Source organism: Panicum virgatum, chromosome 2N, assembly GCF_016808335.1.
Source record: "Panicum virgatum strain AP13 chromosome 2N, P.virgatum_v5, whole genome shotgun sequence".
NCBI lineage: Eukaryota > Viridiplantae > Streptophyta > Magnoliopsida > Poales > Poaceae > Panicum > Panicum virgatum.
The window spans coordinates 40,264,976-40,283,046 of record NC_053146.1 but is presented as its reverse complement, the minus strand read 5'-3'; the positions used below and the strand labels follow the sequence as shown (position 1 = coordinate 40,283,046).

The 18,071-nt window shown below is 51.1% G+C and overlaps 3 protein-coding genes across 3 annotated transcripts; 1 reads left to right on the top strand and 2 right to left on the bottom strand.

The window, feature by feature from the left end:
* The first annotated feature begins 430 nt into the window (after nucleotides 1-430).
* Nucleotides 431-2,134, top strand: LOC120660456 (3-ketoacyl-CoA synthase 17-like). Its single transcript, XM_039938998.1, has one exon. It carries the CDS (start codon nucleotides 518-520, stop codon nucleotides 1,904-1,906), a length of 1,389 nt encoding a protein of 462 aa, XP_039794932.1. The 5' UTR covers nucleotides 431-517; the 3' UTR covers nucleotides 1,907-2,134.
* A 4,511-nt stretch (nucleotides 2,135-6,645) lies between these two features.
* On the bottom strand, nucleotides 6,646-10,634 carry LOC120660455. Its single transcript, XM_039938997.1, has 3 exons — nucleotides 10,231-10,634; nucleotides 7,630-7,710; nucleotides 6,646-7,265 (listed from the first exon to the last, which is right to left on the bottom strand). The coding sequence occupies exons 1-3, from the start codon at nucleotides 10,390-10,392 to the stop codon at nucleotides 6,921-6,923; spliced, it is 588 nt and encodes a 195-aa protein (XP_039794931.1). The 5' UTR covers nucleotides 10,393-10,634; the 3' UTR covers nucleotides 6,646-6,920.
* A 5,840-nt stretch (nucleotides 10,635-16,474) lies between these two features.
* Nucleotides 16,475-18,002, bottom strand: LOC120658834 (transcription repressor OFP14-like). The gene has a single exon (XM_039936993.1). The coding sequence runs from the start codon at nucleotides 17,696-17,698 to the stop codon at nucleotides 16,904-16,906; it is 795 nt and encodes a 264-aa protein (XP_039792927.1). The 5' UTR covers nucleotides 17,699-18,002; the 3' UTR covers nucleotides 16,475-16,903.
* Nucleotides 18,003-18,071: the final 69 nt, after the last annotated feature.

Here is an 18,071-nt window from a genome sequence, read left to right as displayed (position 1 = left end):
CACCCCTATTGTGGAACTATTCAGGATGCTGCTGCACGAAATTAGAATGCGGATCTTCAAAAAAGAATGTGCTGTGACCATCAGTGACTCTTCGAGCATTTCAATTAACTCTTTTTCACCGGTATATTTCAAATTAACTCTTAAACTTTTAAAATGGTACGGTTAGGTTCGTCTTCAATGGTAGTTTAAAAATTTTCTTTTGCTAAACGGCATTGCTAATGCTATTCTTAAGCGTACTAAGCACTAGTGTGTGTGCTAGGGCCCTTTTTAAGTAGATTCGTAGTGCACTTAAAAAAGGATGGATCCGGAACGAGAAGCGACTGACTGAGATGCATTCATTTCCGAGCACATGGGAGTGCCCAAAGTCTGGACACTTGGGCGCCACCATCCCTGTCTGGGCGCCTATAAATACAGCCAATCCATCCTTAACACTCCACAGTGCACGCTGCAGCAGCCTCCAGCTCTCCCAAGGCGGCGGCGGCGGCAGCAGCAGCAGAGAGAGCTCAGCTCGGTGGTCATGCAGGCATCGTCGACCACGGCGGCCATGGCGTCGCTGCGCGCGCTCCCGCTCCCGGTGCTGGTGCCCCTCGTCGTCTCGGCGCTCGCCTTCCTGGTGACCGTCCTCCGGCTCGTCCTGCGGCGGCAGCGGCCGGTGTACCTGCTCAACTACAGCTGCCACCTCCCGGACGTGGACCGGCAGGTGAACCTCGAGGTGTGCGAGTACTTCGGGCTCAAGTGCCGCCGCTACTCCGACGACATCGCCGACTTCATGCGGCTCATCTACAGCAAGTCCGGCCTGGGGCAGGAGACCTTCGCGCCGCCCTTCATCTTCTCGGGCCGGTTCGACAAGACGCTGGCGTTCGCGGTGCAGGAGGCCGAGGAGGGCCTCTTCGCCGTGGTCGGGCAGCTCCTGGCCAAGGCCGACGTGACGCCCGCCGACATCAGCGTCCTCGTCGTGGCGTGCTCCATGTTCTCCCCGATGCCGTCGCTGGCGTCCATGATCGCGCACCGGTTCAAGATGCGGCCCGACGTGAAGGCGTACAGCGTCGCCGGGATGGGCTGCAGCGCCGGCACCGTGGGCATCGACACGGCGGCGCGGTCGCTGCGGTGCCAGCGGCGCCCCGGGTACGCGCTGGTGGTGGTGACCGAGAACACCAGCCTCAACTGGTACTTCGGCGAGAACAAGCACATGCTGGTGACCAACTGCATCTTCCGCGTGGGCACCGCGGCGGCGCTGGTGACGGACGTGCCGGCGCGCCGCGCCGACGCCAAGTACGAGCTGGTGCGCACGCTGCGGACGCACCACGGCGCCGACGACGCGGCCTTCCACGCGGCGACGCAGATGGAGGACGAGCGGGGCAACCTGGGCGTGGCGCTCACCAAGGACCTGGTCCGCGTCGCGGGCGCCGCGCTCCGGCGGCACATCACGGCGCTGGGGCCCCGGGTGCTGCCGGTGGCGGAGATGCTCCGGTACGCGTGGCGCGTGGCGCGCGCCCGCGCGGCGGGGAACCGCAAGGCGGCGGCGGCGGAGGTGCCCGACTTCCAGCGCGCGTTCGAGCACATGTGCATCCACTCGGGCGGGAAGGCGGTGATCGACGCGGTGGCGCGGCTGATGGGGTTCGGGCCGGCGGTGGTGGAGCCGGCGAGGGCCACGCTGCACCGGTTCGGGAACACGTCGAGCAGCCTCGTGTTCTACGAGCTGGCCTACTTCGAGGCCAAGCGCCGGGTCCGCGCCGGCGACCGCCTCTGGATGCTGGCCTTCGGGACGGGCTTCAAGGCCTGCAGCAACGTGTGGCGCGCGCTCCGCGACTGCGGGCCCGACGCCGACAACCCCTGGAACGGATGCGTCCACCGCTACCCGATGCCGCTGCCGCCGCCGTCCAAGACGCACAAGCCCGCCGCCTGACGACCAATCCTGCTAATGATTGGCGGCGCCGCCGCCGCATCGGCCGTCGTTCTTGCGTCCGGGTTAGAAATAATTAAAAGGAAGATTCATAGGGGCCGGTGAGTTGTGCTTGTTGATTGCTTCGTGATGATGTGATGATGATATTGATGAGATGGCCTCTCAGCTCCAGTACCTACGCCAATATCATGAGAAAGTGAATATACACAGGAGCATTCCGTCTTTCTACTATAGTTTTATACTCAATTCGTTGTGGAAATCTTCTTAGCTGAGCAAAGCTAAGAGCATCTCCAGCAGTTTGTCATATTTTACTTGGCATATCTTGCGTTTTGCCAACTTCTAAAAAGATATACCAAGTAAAAAAAGAGTTTATCTCCAACAGTTTGGCATAATTCACTTGCCAAATCCAGATCTAACTTACATCAGGAATCCTGAGAGAGAAATAAAATTATATTTATGCCCTTCCACCTCTTGAAAACTTAAATCAGGAACTCTTCTCTGTTATTTATTTCTTTTTTCACCTTCCCACCTAACTAGAAATCACGATGCCAACTGCGTGCCGCGCGCGTATATTTGCGCGCTGGAGACTGGTTTTTCCCAAGTTGCCAAAATTTGCGAAGTCTTTTGCCAAACTGTTGGAGGAGTATTTTTAACGTTTTTGCCAAAAATCAAAGATGGCAATTCGATTTGCCAAACTGCTGGAGATGCTCTAAGTTAATGTGTAAGAGTTTAGAAGCTTTAGCTATATTGATCTGAGCATTAATGGCCTGTTTTGGAAACTTTAGCATCTATTAGCGTTTATATCTTTGTTATCCTTACTATCCAAACTTTAGCATCTGTTAGCACTTACATCTTTGGGAAAGTTTGAGTCTTGGCTAAAGTTTAGCCCATCCTATTAGCACTCATGTCTGGATAAGATAGTGCTAAACTTTAGCATTAGTGTATCCAAACATAAATGCTAATAAGATGGATTAATGTTTAGCCAAGACTCAAAAATTTTAGCAAAGGTAGGAGTGCTAAGTTTAGCACTCAACTTTATTTAGCTCATCCAAACAGATCCTTAAAGCTTGTTTGGGAAGTGAGGGGTTTAATTTAAGCTAATAAGCACTCATGGTATTGCCATGACCGGTTTAAAATAAGCCTCAGAACTTTAGCGTCGGTTAAATTTTTATTTTATTCAGTTAAATTCTTGATTTATTCGAAGTGCAGTCCATGGCTTCTCCGCTCTAGATTCAACCGTACAAAGATCGCGGATGGGTGCAGCTAACAAAGTTTGGTCACCGCACTGTTTCGCAAAGTTTAGCAAGAAAACAACTATTACGACAAGTATAAGGCTCATGAAATTTATTTGGCCATTCCAGTGTATTTGCAGGCAACTGAGTAAGGCTCTGTTTAGTTTCCACCTCATAAACCCCGTAAACAAAAAAAACATCACATCGAATATTTATTTACAAATTTTTTTTTGCATGGATGGGCTGTAAATCGCGAGACGAATCTAATGAGCCTATTTAATTCATGATTTGCAACAGTGATGCTACAGTAACCATCCGATAATTATTGATTAATCATGAATTAATTTGCATCATTAGATTCGTCTCGCGATTTACAACACATCTGTGCAAAAAGTTTTGTAAATAGACTTCATTTAGTACTTCAAATTAACAAGATTCCAACGCAAAAAAAAATTGCGCCGGAACTAAACACGGCCTAACTGTGGTCTGAGGCATTTATTTGGTGAGTAGTAGTAGGTCTGGGCGCATTGAGTAGTAATTAATCATTTTAAATTTTCTGGTTTAAAAGTGTGGTGCCCGCATTGTCATCGGGATAGATCATAGATCTATCAACAACAATTATTAATGTAGCAGAATCTATCTGGAGAGGGCCATGGCTAGGACAGAGACCGGTGATCCCACTTTCTACTGCCTGGTAAGTATTCTGTTCGGAATAGCTAAAATTGAGTGCTAAATTTTAATCCGTTCATATGACTACTAGCTAGCTCGTAGAAGTTACATATTTTGCTTCTTTTTCTTCTTCATTCTCACTTATATTACTATAATAACGACGTTGTTCTTTTGCCTAAAGTGGAGGGCTCGCTCGAGAAACCCAAATAATGCCCGTGCATGCATCCCTCCTGGACCTGTACCCCGGCCGGCCGGCCTTTGGATAGATCTGCTTCGACGACGGTGTGCAAGGACCATCGTGCGTCACGGCGTCTGAGGGCCATTTTGCATGGGTGGACAGCTAGCGTTCCAAATTACAGATCATTTGACTCTCAAAAATAACTTAAATTTAACTATGTTTGCACAAAAATTTTTAATAAGATGAGTGGCCAAAGTTAGTGTTAAAAAAGTCAAACAAATCTACAATTTCAAACGGATGAAGTAGGTGGCACGCATAGTAAGAAGAAGAAGAAGGCGATCGATCCAGCAGCCTCGTTCGTTAGTTGGTGCCGTGCGTGGCGGCGTACCAACAGAATTTGTTCCGCGCGATCAATGCCGATCGGTACGAGTGGGGCGTTGATGAGCCGCGGGTGGGCAACGTACCATAGTGCAACGTGCACGGCGGCCGCTTTGTCGCCGCGGTCCAGGTCGACTGCAATGCGAGGAGGGGAGGACCATGACCATGACGACGTGGGGAAGGAAGTGATCCAGGACCAGCAGGGGAGAGACAGGGGCTGCCCGAGACATGGCAGGCGGCTAGCCGAGCTGAGCATCGATAGATCAGACGAGCAAGGTAAGGAAGGAAGGCGACGGACGGGCGTACGCGTCGATGGCTGGCGCCAACATAAATCGCTCCGAGGAGCCGGGGACCGGTCGATGCTGCGGCGACGGTTGGTCGGCTACGCATCCGTCGCCGTCCGTGGATGGACAGGGCAAGGCAACGTGCGCGGAGACCACGCTCTGTCGCCCCGGCCGCCGCGGTCCCGATCGACCGGCCGCCCTGGACCCTGTGGCTACTGCTGCGCGCGGCGACGGTGGTCTCGCCGATCGCTGGCTCTACGACCTCGGCGGCGGCGGCGTCTCCTGTCGCCGGTGGCTCTCCGGCGGCCTGTACAGAGCCACCGAGTACGGGTTCCAAACTTTCGGCGGGATTAGAGAGCTGCGACGCCTGTCTTTCCAAACTTTCGGCGGGGTTAGAGAGAGCTGCGACGCCTGTCTTTCTTTCTAGCTTCCGAGGACAATCAAACGACAACAATTTCGTGCTCCCGCTTTTCGTTATCACCAAGTCCCCGGGCCCTCCGACGAACAATGATGCGAATGGCTTAATCTGACACTAATCGTGTTCTTAGTCGGCAGGCAGCCCGGAGGATGTGACGCAGCTTTAGTCCTCGGGTTTGCAGATGTCAAGGTGCTAATGGTTTGAAGTCCAAACCAAAACCGCACCGAATTAATTACAATTGTCCTCAGCAATCAAACCCCACCAAACCAATCTGCTTGCGTCAAAAACCAAACCAAACTAAATTGCCGACAACAAAAACCAAAATGGATCCAAATCGTGATGTGCGCTGTCACTCTCCTACCTAATCTAGCCTTCTAGGCTTGATCAACGCACTAAGACAAGACACTACCGACGCTGCCCGAAGCTCGAGACGAGACACTACTGGCGCGCAACAGCCAGGATCTGATCTGACGCTGGATGGAACCGAGCACAACCAATTCATTCTAAATATTAATCCCAACCAAACCAGCCCACCAGCTCTCTCAACCCATTTAGCACCAAACCAAATTAACCCAAAAGAAAAAACAAACCATAATACCAGGTTTGACTCCAAATCATTACCACCTTGATGCAGATGTCGCGGTAGAGCAGATTCGCCACGTATTCAGACGGCCGTGGTGGAGCCGCCAACCGAAGAAGCGTATCTTGGTCGGCTATTTATAGAGCCAGCTACAAGAAAATGGCTTCCATAGCGGATATTGGATCCGTCGTAGGTGCCGGAAATGGAATGGGTCATATCTACCTGGGAGCCTGAGACTACACACCATCAGATAAACAACATGAGCATTGTCAACATGCTGAGCCGTTGGTGCGTGCTCTTGAAGCCGGACAAGCGCAAGCGAGATTGGAACATGCCGCACACCGCCTTCTGGAGGAGGGAACCAAACCGCCGAGGATACTATGGAGCACTTCTTCGTAACAACAAACGTCAAGTTCGGATCAATCTCGTGGGGCACTCTCCTGGTTGGACTCCATCGCTGCTCCTCCGATCATGCCAATGCCGCCTGATGTGTACGCGGTTGATCCGATCGTGCCAATGCCACCTGATGTGTGTGCGGTTGATCTAAGCTGTTCAGCCTGTAGCTATGTTATTTTTCTCTGAACTGTACCGGCGGTAGCGGGTGCGCCTGGAATACGCTGAGCTCGGAACCTTAAAACTCAGTAAGCTTTGTTCTTGCAATAAAGCACGGGAACCCTTTTATCAAGAAAAAATAAGCAACATGAGCCAAGTACATTATTCTCTTTCATATATTTTGAACTAGCGATCAGTAACTACTGAAGCAGATCTTCAAGCGTTGGGCCTTACGGTCGCAGATCATAAAAGTTGGTAGACACGACACATCAACAGAAGGCACATCAGTCATGTGGTTTCAATGCTATATCTATGCAGATTCAGTCTGAACAAAAGCAAAGACTGCTAGTTTCAGCGTCCACGTGAACGACAGCAGCAGCCAGAGATAAATCAGGATCATCACTCAGGGCAAAGCACAAAGGTGGTTAGATGCTATAATTCTTTCCAGTGGTTCGTCCCCCGCACTCGTCGCATACCAACAGCAGTAATATGCACAGATAAATAAAATGATACAGTATAATACATGCAAATTACAGTATCCTGGCAAAGCAACAGGTGGTAAGCAGCAGTAGTAGCGGTAACAGCAACACAAGACATCACACGCTTAGTGTAAGAGGCTAGACAAGGTGTCAAATTGAATAGACCTACTTGACCTGTGAAGATGGGCTTCTTCCGCTGGAAGTGCTGATATCTTCCAGCTTTTCATGGTCCGAGCGAGCTGCTCATTCAGTAGGAGTCGTGAGCGGGGCTGTCTGAGTGCATGTCCATGGACGAGTCGTTCGAGGCCGTGGGGTTGGCGTCACGGCTTACGCCGTTCGCAAAGTACCCTGCGTCCCCGCCTTGTTCTAGGTGGTATGGCTGCAGGCTCCGCCGGATTGGGCTGGATAATGCGTTCGAAAAGACCATGGAGTTCTTGGACTGTGCCAACCCAGGGTTTCCTGGCACGAATGAGCTTGGCGATGGTTGCTGGTTGCTTGTGTTGGGGATGTGCACTGTAGGTGCGGTGATTTGGCTAGGATATTGTGACCTTGGAGAGGCTGATGCGTTGTCGCCTCCGTACTGAATCTCATGCTACACATACAAGCGATTCATAAGCATCTGCAGTCATTCTTTGCCTAGAAATGTGCAAAAGGAAAAACAATGATGTAACTGTCTGCTAGGATGCTTCGGCTGGAGATGTGAATAGGACAAAATAATAGCCAGTGGATAGGAAAAGGGCAGTAGGTAAGTCTTTAAGAACAGTAAGTTTATCTTATCTGATCCATCGTAAATCATTGTTCATTAATTGTAGGGAGCATAAGTTAGCACATATTTCAGTACTCTACATGATATATGAAATGGCAATATATCCAAGTTTTTATCCCATGCTTTAAATCCAAAGAGCCCCCTTTTCCAATTGGATAGCAATACAAAAAGGGGACTAATGCAAGCTTACCTGGATGTGGGAGGCTATATCAGCAACTGTCAGCCTCAAACCATTTTCGTGCTGCCTCAAGATCCATTCATAAAGCTTCTCCTGCATCAACCAGATGAAGTGGACCTTTAGTTACCAAGGTCAGGGGGCAAAGAAAAATAGCAGATGTTACCTTATCATAACAGATAATGAAAAGAAATAAGAGGTGCCGATACTAATGTGAGCATTATGGATAGGTACATCATCAGCCTACAATCTCTGCATTTGCATGACAACCATACAGCCTCTAGGTTTATCCACCACATATTTGTACACGAGAATAGAAGTCACAGCGAGGGATCCACATAAATCAGATCTGCACTGTATATGTGATAGGCTTTGGATGTAACACACAGAAGGGATACAAGACACAGGGACGGGATATGTCACAATCAAAATGGATGAACAACAAACCCTGTATATATATAGCTTTGTGTAACTGGGATAACAACTGTTGAGTCAAAGCAGAGTGAGAAGGAAGGGTTCCCCAATAAGGAAGGTTGACCTGATACCCAGACAGGACAGTATTTTTTACTATGTTTTTCCTGTATCGCTCACAGCTCAATCTAATGTTGAGATATAAAAAACATAACTTGCACCTTGGATACACCACAGTAAAACTGCATGGGATTGTAAGTACAAAATGGCCAACATTGTGTTTGTCATTAACCCCAGGACATGGGAAGAAGTTCAGGTGAATATTCAGCAAAAGAAAGCAAGATACTGCCATACCATAGACAATATCAGCACCATTGGAATGTCAAAACAGTGGTTAGAGGTACAATTACCGTAATATATTGGTTGCATGGACCATGTGCAAAATTTAACTGGTTTTAAAACAATGTGACTGGTCTATTTGAAAAGGTAGAAGCACATAGTGAGATGAATATAGCTAGTAGAAAAGGATGGACAAGGATAATGAACAAGAAGGGCATTAATTGTGATTGCGCCATGGGTGACCAACTCCTTTCTATACCTTAATTGAAATGCTTTGGCCTTTGGGGGCATCTCTCCCCACAGGTTGAGTTTTTTAGATGGACATTAATTTGGGGAAGGACAAAGCAGTTTGGCATGCAAATTTCTTCAGAAAAGGTTATAGCCAACCTTCCAAATTTGACATTCACAAAAAGTTTCGTGAAGAGCTAAACACAGATGATCGCCTGTTGTGAGATCGCGAAAACCATGCATTCATTCCAAGAGCTACTTGTATCACTTTGCTATCTATATTGTTCTATAACAAGCATAGGCCACCTGAGCTGGTATCTCAACACATTGTTGCGCTTCATTGGCATTGCAACAGACTAGCAGAAAGCCCAGAAGAAGTGCAGCCCACAAATCTCCAAGTGGTTATGCATGAAACAAAAGATGTAGTGCAAGTAACCACAGCAGGTAACACATGCACTCTGTAAACTAGACACCACTATTTACTGTTCAGATGCATTGGCTAGTGTTCCATTAGATGAGGGTGTACTAGTCTAACTATTTAATGAGATAAGCAGAACAGATTTTGTTCAAATGGACTTAGCAATCATCCTCCATTGTACTACTGTTAACTTCTTGGTTCAATTTAAAAGAGATAGATGGTAACTTCTTACCTAACACTAAGACACAGCATGTCATAAAACAATACCTCCTCTCATACACAATGAGTACTGCAATCTCTGACTACAACCACAATCAAAGCTGCTACAAGTTACCGTGCGAAGAAATGTCTACCAAGACTGGGGTTAGTACAGACGTACCCAGACCTATAAGACATCCCATATAGCAGTGCAGAAGCAAAGAAAAGCTGAAAAGGATGCATCCTTGGTACCACTGCAGAAGTAACCTGCCCCATAAGTAAAGCCGCTCCCACCTCCTGTTTTCGCGCACCCTCACTCTCGATCTAACCAACCCTCCTAATCTGACCCTAGCAAGTTGCAACGTACAAAGTGGAGATGCCCACAGCCGTTTCCACCCAGAGTGGAAAAACTAAAGCAACACGGAAGAATCAAACTAGGCAAGGAGTGGAAACTGGAGTTGGTAAAATTCCAATCAGAGTGGCCTCAGGTGTCAATGCAACAGTTGTCATTTTTATCGATCAATTTCGTTGGAGCCTCTCAAATGAACAGAGTATTGGGAGCGGTCAACACTCAACAGGGCAACCTAGCAATGAACAGGAACTTATATCAGGAAATGTTGGCAGTAGACATGGATCGAATTCAATCGTGCATCCATCCACGAAACACGGTCAGAAACTGCATCGAGGGACCTCGAAACTGCATCCATCCTTGCGCGGTGCCATATCATCTGGCATGGCAAGCGACGAGCCAAATCAGTAACGAATTGAACCTAGGAATCCAATCTCCCCGCAGCAGAAGAGGCGTTCGCCAACCAATCGAGCCAGGAACACTACAAATTCCCACCACCGCAGGCACTCCCAAACGCCTAAAGAGGGTGGGGTCCGAATTCACCGATCCCCCGCAACACAAATCTCCTCCACCAGCGCCGCCGGGACTCGGAACCCGGACACCCGAATCCGCCGCGGTGAGACAAAGAGGAGAGGAGAGGAGATGCAGGGCCGCGTGGGTCCTGCGCACGTACCATGGCGTGGCGCTCGCCGGCGTGGAAGGAGGCCTTCTGCGCGCCCATGGCGAGCGTGTAGAGCTGCGAGAGCGAGTTGGCGGCGCCCCGGAAGGCCCCGTAGAGCGCCCGGTCCGTCTCCTCCAGGCGCGCCGCCTCCGCCTTGCGCTTCTTCCCGGCCATCCCCCTCCGCTCTCCCCTCGCCCCTCGCCTCCTAATCCGTCCGGCACACGCCCAGCCTGGTCCCCCCCTGGGGGGAAGGGAGCCCGAGACCCGCGGCGAGATGCCCCCCCCGGCGGCGAGGTGACGTCGACGCGCACGAAGCGGCGGCTTTACGTCTCTCTCTCTCTCTCTCTCTCTCGCTCGCTGTGGTTTTTTCCTCTTTTTCTTTTTGGGCTGCTTCGTCTCCTCCCCGTGGTTGGTTTGGTTGCCTTCTCCTCCCCTCCCCATATCATCTGGCTTGCTGTGGTGGGCGCGCGCGGGGCGGGTGCTGATGCCGACGCTGGGGCTGGGCTGCGGCCCGCATGGCGGTGGGAGAGGCCGGAGGCGGGTGGGGGCGAGTGTACGTAGCGCCGGAGGCCGGAGGCGGCCCGCACGTGGGGGCTCGATCCATTGACGGCGTGGCGGAGAGGGGCTGCCAGGTGGGGCCCCGGCGACTGCCCGCCTGGCAGCGCCAGTGTCACCGTCGAACCGCCCGGGCCCGCCCGCCCTGGGTTGTGAGTGGTGGCCTGGTGGCCTGGTGGGGTCGTCGTCGTCGACCTGCCACTGTAAGCGATCTTGGGTCGTTAAGGCTTTCTCCAATCATTCCCCCCATCCAACTCCCCCCAAACGTACTATTTACTATATTTTACTACCTCCCTCCAAAAGATTCCTCCTATAACTCCTTCTCTCCAACCATTCCCCCCATATCTATTCCCTCTATATACTATCACTCATTAACTAACTATTTATTTATCGTTTTTGAATTTTAAAAAAATCATACAATATTTGTACTGTCATAATACGCATTATCATCATATTACGGAGCTCAAACAAGATTAATATCATAAAGAAACAGTGTGATTAGAGATATAGGTGGAGTTGAAACTCACTCTATATATAGAGGGAGTTTCAACTCCCCCCGTATATAGGGGGAGCTGTGGGGGGAGCCGTTGGACCGCTCGCTCCCCCAAAGCCCCCCTACGTAGGGTGGGGGGCCTTATACGGTGCCCCGTTGGAGAACGCCTAATGCACCCAGCCTGTTACAGTTACCATGCAGGTCGAGGGGTCTTCTTCTCGGCCCACTGTAAGCGGCGAGCAGGCCCAAGGCCGAGCCGTCAATCGAATTTGGGGCCATTAACATCTTCTTAAGCGATATTGACCGCCGTACATTCCAAATTATACTTCCTTTTAGTTTTCTTTATTATACTAGCCAACATGCCCGTATATTGCTACGGATAAAAGATGTGTGTATATATTATCACACCATAAAGGCTAGATGTAACTTCATAAAAGTGTGATATATGGTGTGGTGATATATACGGATGAAAGTTGTGAACATACAGTTGCGACGATATATACGGACGAAAGTTGTGACGGAGACCTATTGGATCGAAGTTCCAGCGGCGAGCGGGGCTTCTTTGTATGCCGCAGCAAGATCAGTAGCATCGAGCTCTACGTTCATGTCATCATGTGATGGGGGGTATGGCATATGGGCAGCACGTCCTCAAGTACATGCGACGGAGATGTATGAGCTTATGGACAAGCCAAGCCCTCGTCGACAACCGGCAAAATCCTCATACTACTCCTCTATAGGGATGAAAGTGGGATGGAAAATTTCCGTACTGACCGACTCGTTTTCCGTATTATGACGATGATATCGTTTCCGACCGTTCCAGTTATTAGAAAAATATAAAAAATATTATTTTCAATTAATTTTATAATCGTTGTATTTGATTTTTTTAGTTTTATAAATACAAAAAAAAATCCCGACCGTCACAGTTTTCCGTATTATGATATCAATTCCAACCGTTTTGATCTCTACTCCTCCACGGCTCCACCGTCGAGCCTGTATCATTGTCTGTTTGGACCCAGCAAGAGCCCAGCAAAGTCGTGCTCGCCTCCAACTCCATCTACAGCAATATCCTCATGATGCTCCTCCCTAAAGACCCTAAGACTGACTTCAACAGGAGGAGGCAAAAGCATTTTGCCTCTCCACGATCTACTGTTCACGCGAGGTAAACCCTCCAACAGATGAGCCATATTGAACAGGCATTTTGCGTCGGAGGAGTTGCATCGCCTCTCTCCTCGAATGCATCTGCTCCGCCCCCGGCGCGAAGCACGCAGCTCCGCCCCGTCGGCCACGTCGCGTGCTGCTCCGCCCCGCGTCGCGCGCTGCTCCGCCCCGCCGCGCCGCGCGCCGCTCGCTTGCCCAGCACCAGTGCGGTGGACCGGCGGTGGAGGCGGGGACCGCCGGCGACGCCGTGTTCGGCGGTGCGGCCCGCAGCGAGCTCACCTGCAACGGCGGTGGCGAATACGACGACGGGCTCCTCCCGATTCGTAGTACACATGGCGGTGGTCGCCGCCGTGGAGTGCACCGCGGCAGGGCTCCGTGCCACGCTCCTCTAGCAGCCCGCCTGCACCGCCTTCGCCGGGGTCGGCGCCATCGTAGACGACGGCGACGCGGAGGACGCGCAGTCCTGTTGCTTCGAGACCTCCCCGCCCGCCGACGACGCGGCGTCCCGGGGCCCGGTGCCGCCCTGCAGGTCCTGCGGCGGCGGCAACGAGGGCATGCTGCTGCTTTGCACCGTAACGGTGCCGGCCGCGCGCTGCTCCGTGGCTCGCCGCGGCGGCGCCCATGGCTGCCCGCGACGCCGGAGGACCTCACGCGGAGGGCAGCTGCGGGGCTGCGGAGCGTTGGCGGCGCCGCGCACCTCCACCTCGCCGGCGCCGCGCTCCTGCACCTCCACCTCGCCCTCACGGCCTCACTCCCTTGTTCCCCATTGCAGCCGCCGCCACCTCCATTGCCGCCACCGGTCGTCGTCGTTTTGCCCGGTCCGGTGAGCCCCTTCTCGATTGCTCACGAGGCTCGACCCCACCTCGCCCCCTGCCCTGATTCCCCTCTCGCCACGGCTCTGTCTGTTGCCTCGCGCTGTGCACTTGCCGGGCCGGCGTTCCTGCAGCGGCGGGGCCCGCTGCGGCGTGTCGCCGCCGCGCTTCCTCTGTAGCTCTGACGAGCTAGGCTTCCTCTGCCCCTGGAACGTGCAAAGACGTGTCACGACGGCGACCGCACGGCCGGGAAGGCGAGGCGGGACGGCGGTGCTCAACGGCGGCGGCGGCGGCGCGCGACGGCGCTACCGCGGGTGCGCGAAGGAGGGAGGAAGCACGGGGGATGGCGAGGCGATGCTCGGGGCGGGCGGCACGCTAGTCGAGCGCGGGCGGATGGCCAGCAGGGCGGGCGGATGTGTTTGCCTCTCCAACTGTTGGAGACATAAAAAAATATCCTATTTCAACCACTGTAGACGCAAGGCAATTTGTATTTGCCTATCCAATTTGCCTCTTTGTTGTTGGAGTCAGTCTAACGTATGATGGCCGTCCATGTGTGAAGCCACCGTGAGCACCGGGCACGACAGAGTTGGGGAGCCGCGGAGGAACAATTGATAATAATAAAGAAATCACTTTTGGTGCGCCAAGGGAAGCGCGGGGACGGTGAGTACCGCCCTGGACAGGGAGGAGGGGCGGACGCCGATTGGAGATCGTGTCAGACTCAAATTGGTGCCGCTCGAGCAGTCGATTTTTGGGCCCTCTTGTCAATGATTGATGACATACGAAAAGTTAAAGTATCGTAGAATCGGTCCGCTTTTTAAAAATAGGTAAAGATAAAAATAATATTTGTTTATATCTAGATGTATAGCAAATATCGTATATCTAAAAAGATATGTAAATAAAAAAGTACATATTAGTGGTATTATAAGTCAACTAACGTAGTTTCACGTAGAATTTTAATAATATGGAGAGAGGATGACAGAAAACGAGATGGTTTTTAGAATGTTTAGTATATGTAGGAATGTGCCAATATGGGCTAATAAATAAGGTGAACTAAGGTTATTTTACCTTTTAATTAATTAATCATGATTTTTTAACAAATTATTTAAGAGAAAAGTATGAAATTATTTTTTCACCATTGTACATGTTGTTTTTGTAACACAACTTATAATGTATCTTTTTCTCAGTCCACAAACTCGTCTTGCTTTTACTCTATACTGGCCATCTAAATTTTGTGAACACGCATACTAGTTCTTTTAGAGAGAAATTAAGTATCTTTTAGGTGTTTAATAGGAAACTAATGCGCTGCCAAAAATTTAGATATTTCCTCCATCCTAAAATACAAATCATTCTAGGAAATTCTATGATAGATTAACAAGTAGATAAAATGATTTGCCCTATTTATCATCTATATTTGTTGCATGCACATGGATCTTCTAAATAGGATCAAATGATTTATTATGGGGACAAAGTTTGAATCTAGAATGACTTTGAACTAAGTTTAGTCCATTAGTCCATTGAATCCACCCAATTCCGACTAAAGTTTAGTATCACTCATGGTGTCTTCGCTTGGCTTGTCAGCCAACCAGCCAGCAGTACTGTTCTCTCATACTAAATCAGCACCAGCCACCAACTACCAGCCAGTCAGCAGTACTGTTATCTCATAACAAATCAGTACCAGTCATCAGCCGCAGCCAAGCGAACACAGCGATGTGTTTCAAATAGTTTCCCACCTAAAATTTAGTCTATGGATTTAAATACGCATAGACTTAGTTACCTAATACTAGCAAAGATGTACGTGCGTCACACACATATTTTCAAAAAAATATAGAAACTAAATTTTAATGCTAAACTATATGTGCAAAGAAATCCTCATTCAACTTCTCATCTTACACACACATTGCAAATTTCTACCAGAATGTTCTGCTTGGCCTAATTGCATAATCTCATTTATAGTGCTACAAGACTACCAACCAAACCATAGAAAATGATTATTAGAATAATAGCCTTACGCCGGGCTGATCCAAGGCCAGCTTGAGGCCCCGTTTAGTTTCAAAATTTTATCCAATGCTACAGTAATTTCGAACGTTTGACCACTAATTATGAGTATTAAATGCGGATAACTGACAAAACTCATTCCATAACTCTCGAGTGAAATCGCGAGACGAATCTAATGAACCTAATTATGCAATGATTAGACAATGTCGTCGTACAGTAAATAATCTCTAATGACAAATTAATTAGGCTTAATAGATTCATCTCACGATTTTCCGTCCATCTATATAATTAGTTTTATAATTAGTCTATATTTAATATTTTCTAATCAGTGATGTAAAAATACCTAAAAAGTTTTGCCCACAAAAATTCGATAACTAAACTGGCCCACAATCCTACGCCCTCCGGACTTCAAAATCGGGTCGATAAGGCATGCCCTGGAGTAACAACCACGGGCACCAGCGAGCCACGGGCGACCTATAACTCGAGCAGCGAGCTGCCGACGACCAGCACAGCGTTCAGGCCCTCCTTAAGCACCCGACCAGCAATGCACCGCCTCGGCGCTCCGCCACATCTTCAGCCTGGAATGAGGAGAAGAGCAGGTCCACATGTGCCATGTTGCTGAGCTCGGTGGCGCGGTGAACTAGAGCAGGGGCGGAACTGGATTTAAAATATAAGGGGGGCCAATTTACTAATACCAACAATCAGAGGAGCCACATCTTGTTAATGAACAATATTAACAATGAGATTAGTGAGTTTTTTGTGTAGTTACACCAACGTGGGGGGGGGGGCATGGCCCCTGCCCGCCTCCCCTGTCTCCGCCCCTGGACTAGAGGGCCCGTAGGCTTGGGTGGAGGCAAGAGGTGAGGAGTAGGCCATGGATCTGGTTGAGCTGCCGTTTGCTGGACTAGAGGGCCCGTAGGCTGTCTCCGCCCCTGGACTAGAGGGCCCGTAGGCTTGGGTGGAGGCAAGAGGTGAGGAGTAGGCCATGGATCTGGTTGAGCTGCCGTTTGCTGGCACAATACATGAGGAGGATCGGGACGCGGTGTGAGAGCTGGAAGCTCATGACCTCACATAACCAGGTTGCGCCGGCTGCCAGCGGGGGAGAAAGCCGGAGTTGAGTATCGAGCGGGAGGGTGCGGCGGGTACAACGGGCAGGTGATGGGAGATCGTGGTGAAAAAATATTATATTTTGGGCAGAAATATCCTTCAACTTATAATTTTTATTCCTCCCACCTCCCTCAACCGTTACAAGTAGGTCCAACATAAGGTGCACCGTGGACTAAATTTTAATCACAGATGATCCAAACGGTCATTAAATTTTACACTACATGAGCAAAGTTACTGATACAGTAGAGTCAGTATGACAAGAAAAAAAAGAGATTTTTTTAAGAAATAAAAAAAGAGATTTTCATACGATGAAATACTTCTAGAAGTTTAATCACTATGCCACTTTACATTAACACTGGCAACAGAGTAATTAACATGCAGGTTACTTTATCACATTCAATAGGACTCATAAAAATGTGCGCGCGACCGTTAACTCGTAAGGACGCCGGCTAACCGGCCGTGCGCGGCGGCGAGGCGGGGCGCCGCACTACCGCCGGCCGGCTTACCTATGCTCCTCCTCGTCCTCGGCACGTATCACGACGCCGCCGTGGCCTCCACGTCGCCGTCACCCGTTGCTGTCCGCTCCAGCGCCCCGCCGGCGCGCCCGCCCGCTCTTCGCCGCCGCCCTGCGTCTCCTCCTCCGCCGGAGCGCGGCGACCGTGTCGGTGAAGGCGCGGAGGATGTCCCCGTGCACCGCGCGGTCGTTGAGGCGGAGGTAGCAGAAGAGCAGCTCCTCCATGAAGTCCCAGTCCACCGCCGGCGCCGCCGAGCCGCATGCGGCGGCGTCGTCCACCATCTCCCGCATGGACCGCCGGAAGTCCTCGTACGGCGCTGCGGAGAAGGTCACGACCGCGACGCCTGCGCCGCCGACGACCGACGCCTTGCTGGCCACTGCGGCAGGTAGCGGCGGCACCACGCCCTCGCGCTCCCTGCCGCCGTCGCTGCTGTAATGGTCCTGCAGCGACGACGAGGCGCTCGAGCACTCATTGGCGACAACGGCATCAGCCGTCGTGCTGCCGACGATCCGGAGTGACCGGAAGTTGACGGCGAGGGCGTCCTCGCGGTCGTCGTCCTCGTGCTTGTTGTGGCGGCGGGCGGAGGCGAAGGAGTGGGTCCGGGGATGGTGCATGCACCCGGAGAGGAATGAGGCGGCGGCGGAGGACGACGGCGTCTGCGGCGGCTCGGAGGCGCCCGCGGTCGCTGCCGCCTGGTGGCCGCGGCGGGCGTGGAGCTTCTTGAGGGCTCTGGACAGGCGCAGGAACGACCTGTGGAGCCTCGCGCGCTTGTTGCATGCCGCAGCCTGCTGCTTGGGGCTCTCCTCGGCCATGGCAATGGCATCGGCATCCTCCCCCTCCTCCATGTCTGAGTTCCTTCGACTCTGTCAGTCTGTCTAGCTCTGTGGATCTTGAGACCCTGTTTGTTTCCAGGGACGCCTTTAGAGAGAGAGAGAGAGAGAGAGAGAGAGAGAGAGAGAGAGAGAGAGAGAGAGAGAGCCTACATTTATGTGCACGGGCACGGGAGAGAGAATTAATCCATGGATGTAAGGTGCGCTAGGTAGGGGAGAGGGTTTCAACTTTAGTAGGTCGACCTTTGATGGATTCTCCCTCCCTGCTCCACTGTGGTACTCCTTTTCTCTCTTTTTCTCGCAAGGACAATCCACGCACACACACGCTGCATGATGCATCGACATGGCCGCATCCATCGTAGTGATGCACGCGCAGCTCTGTCAGAAC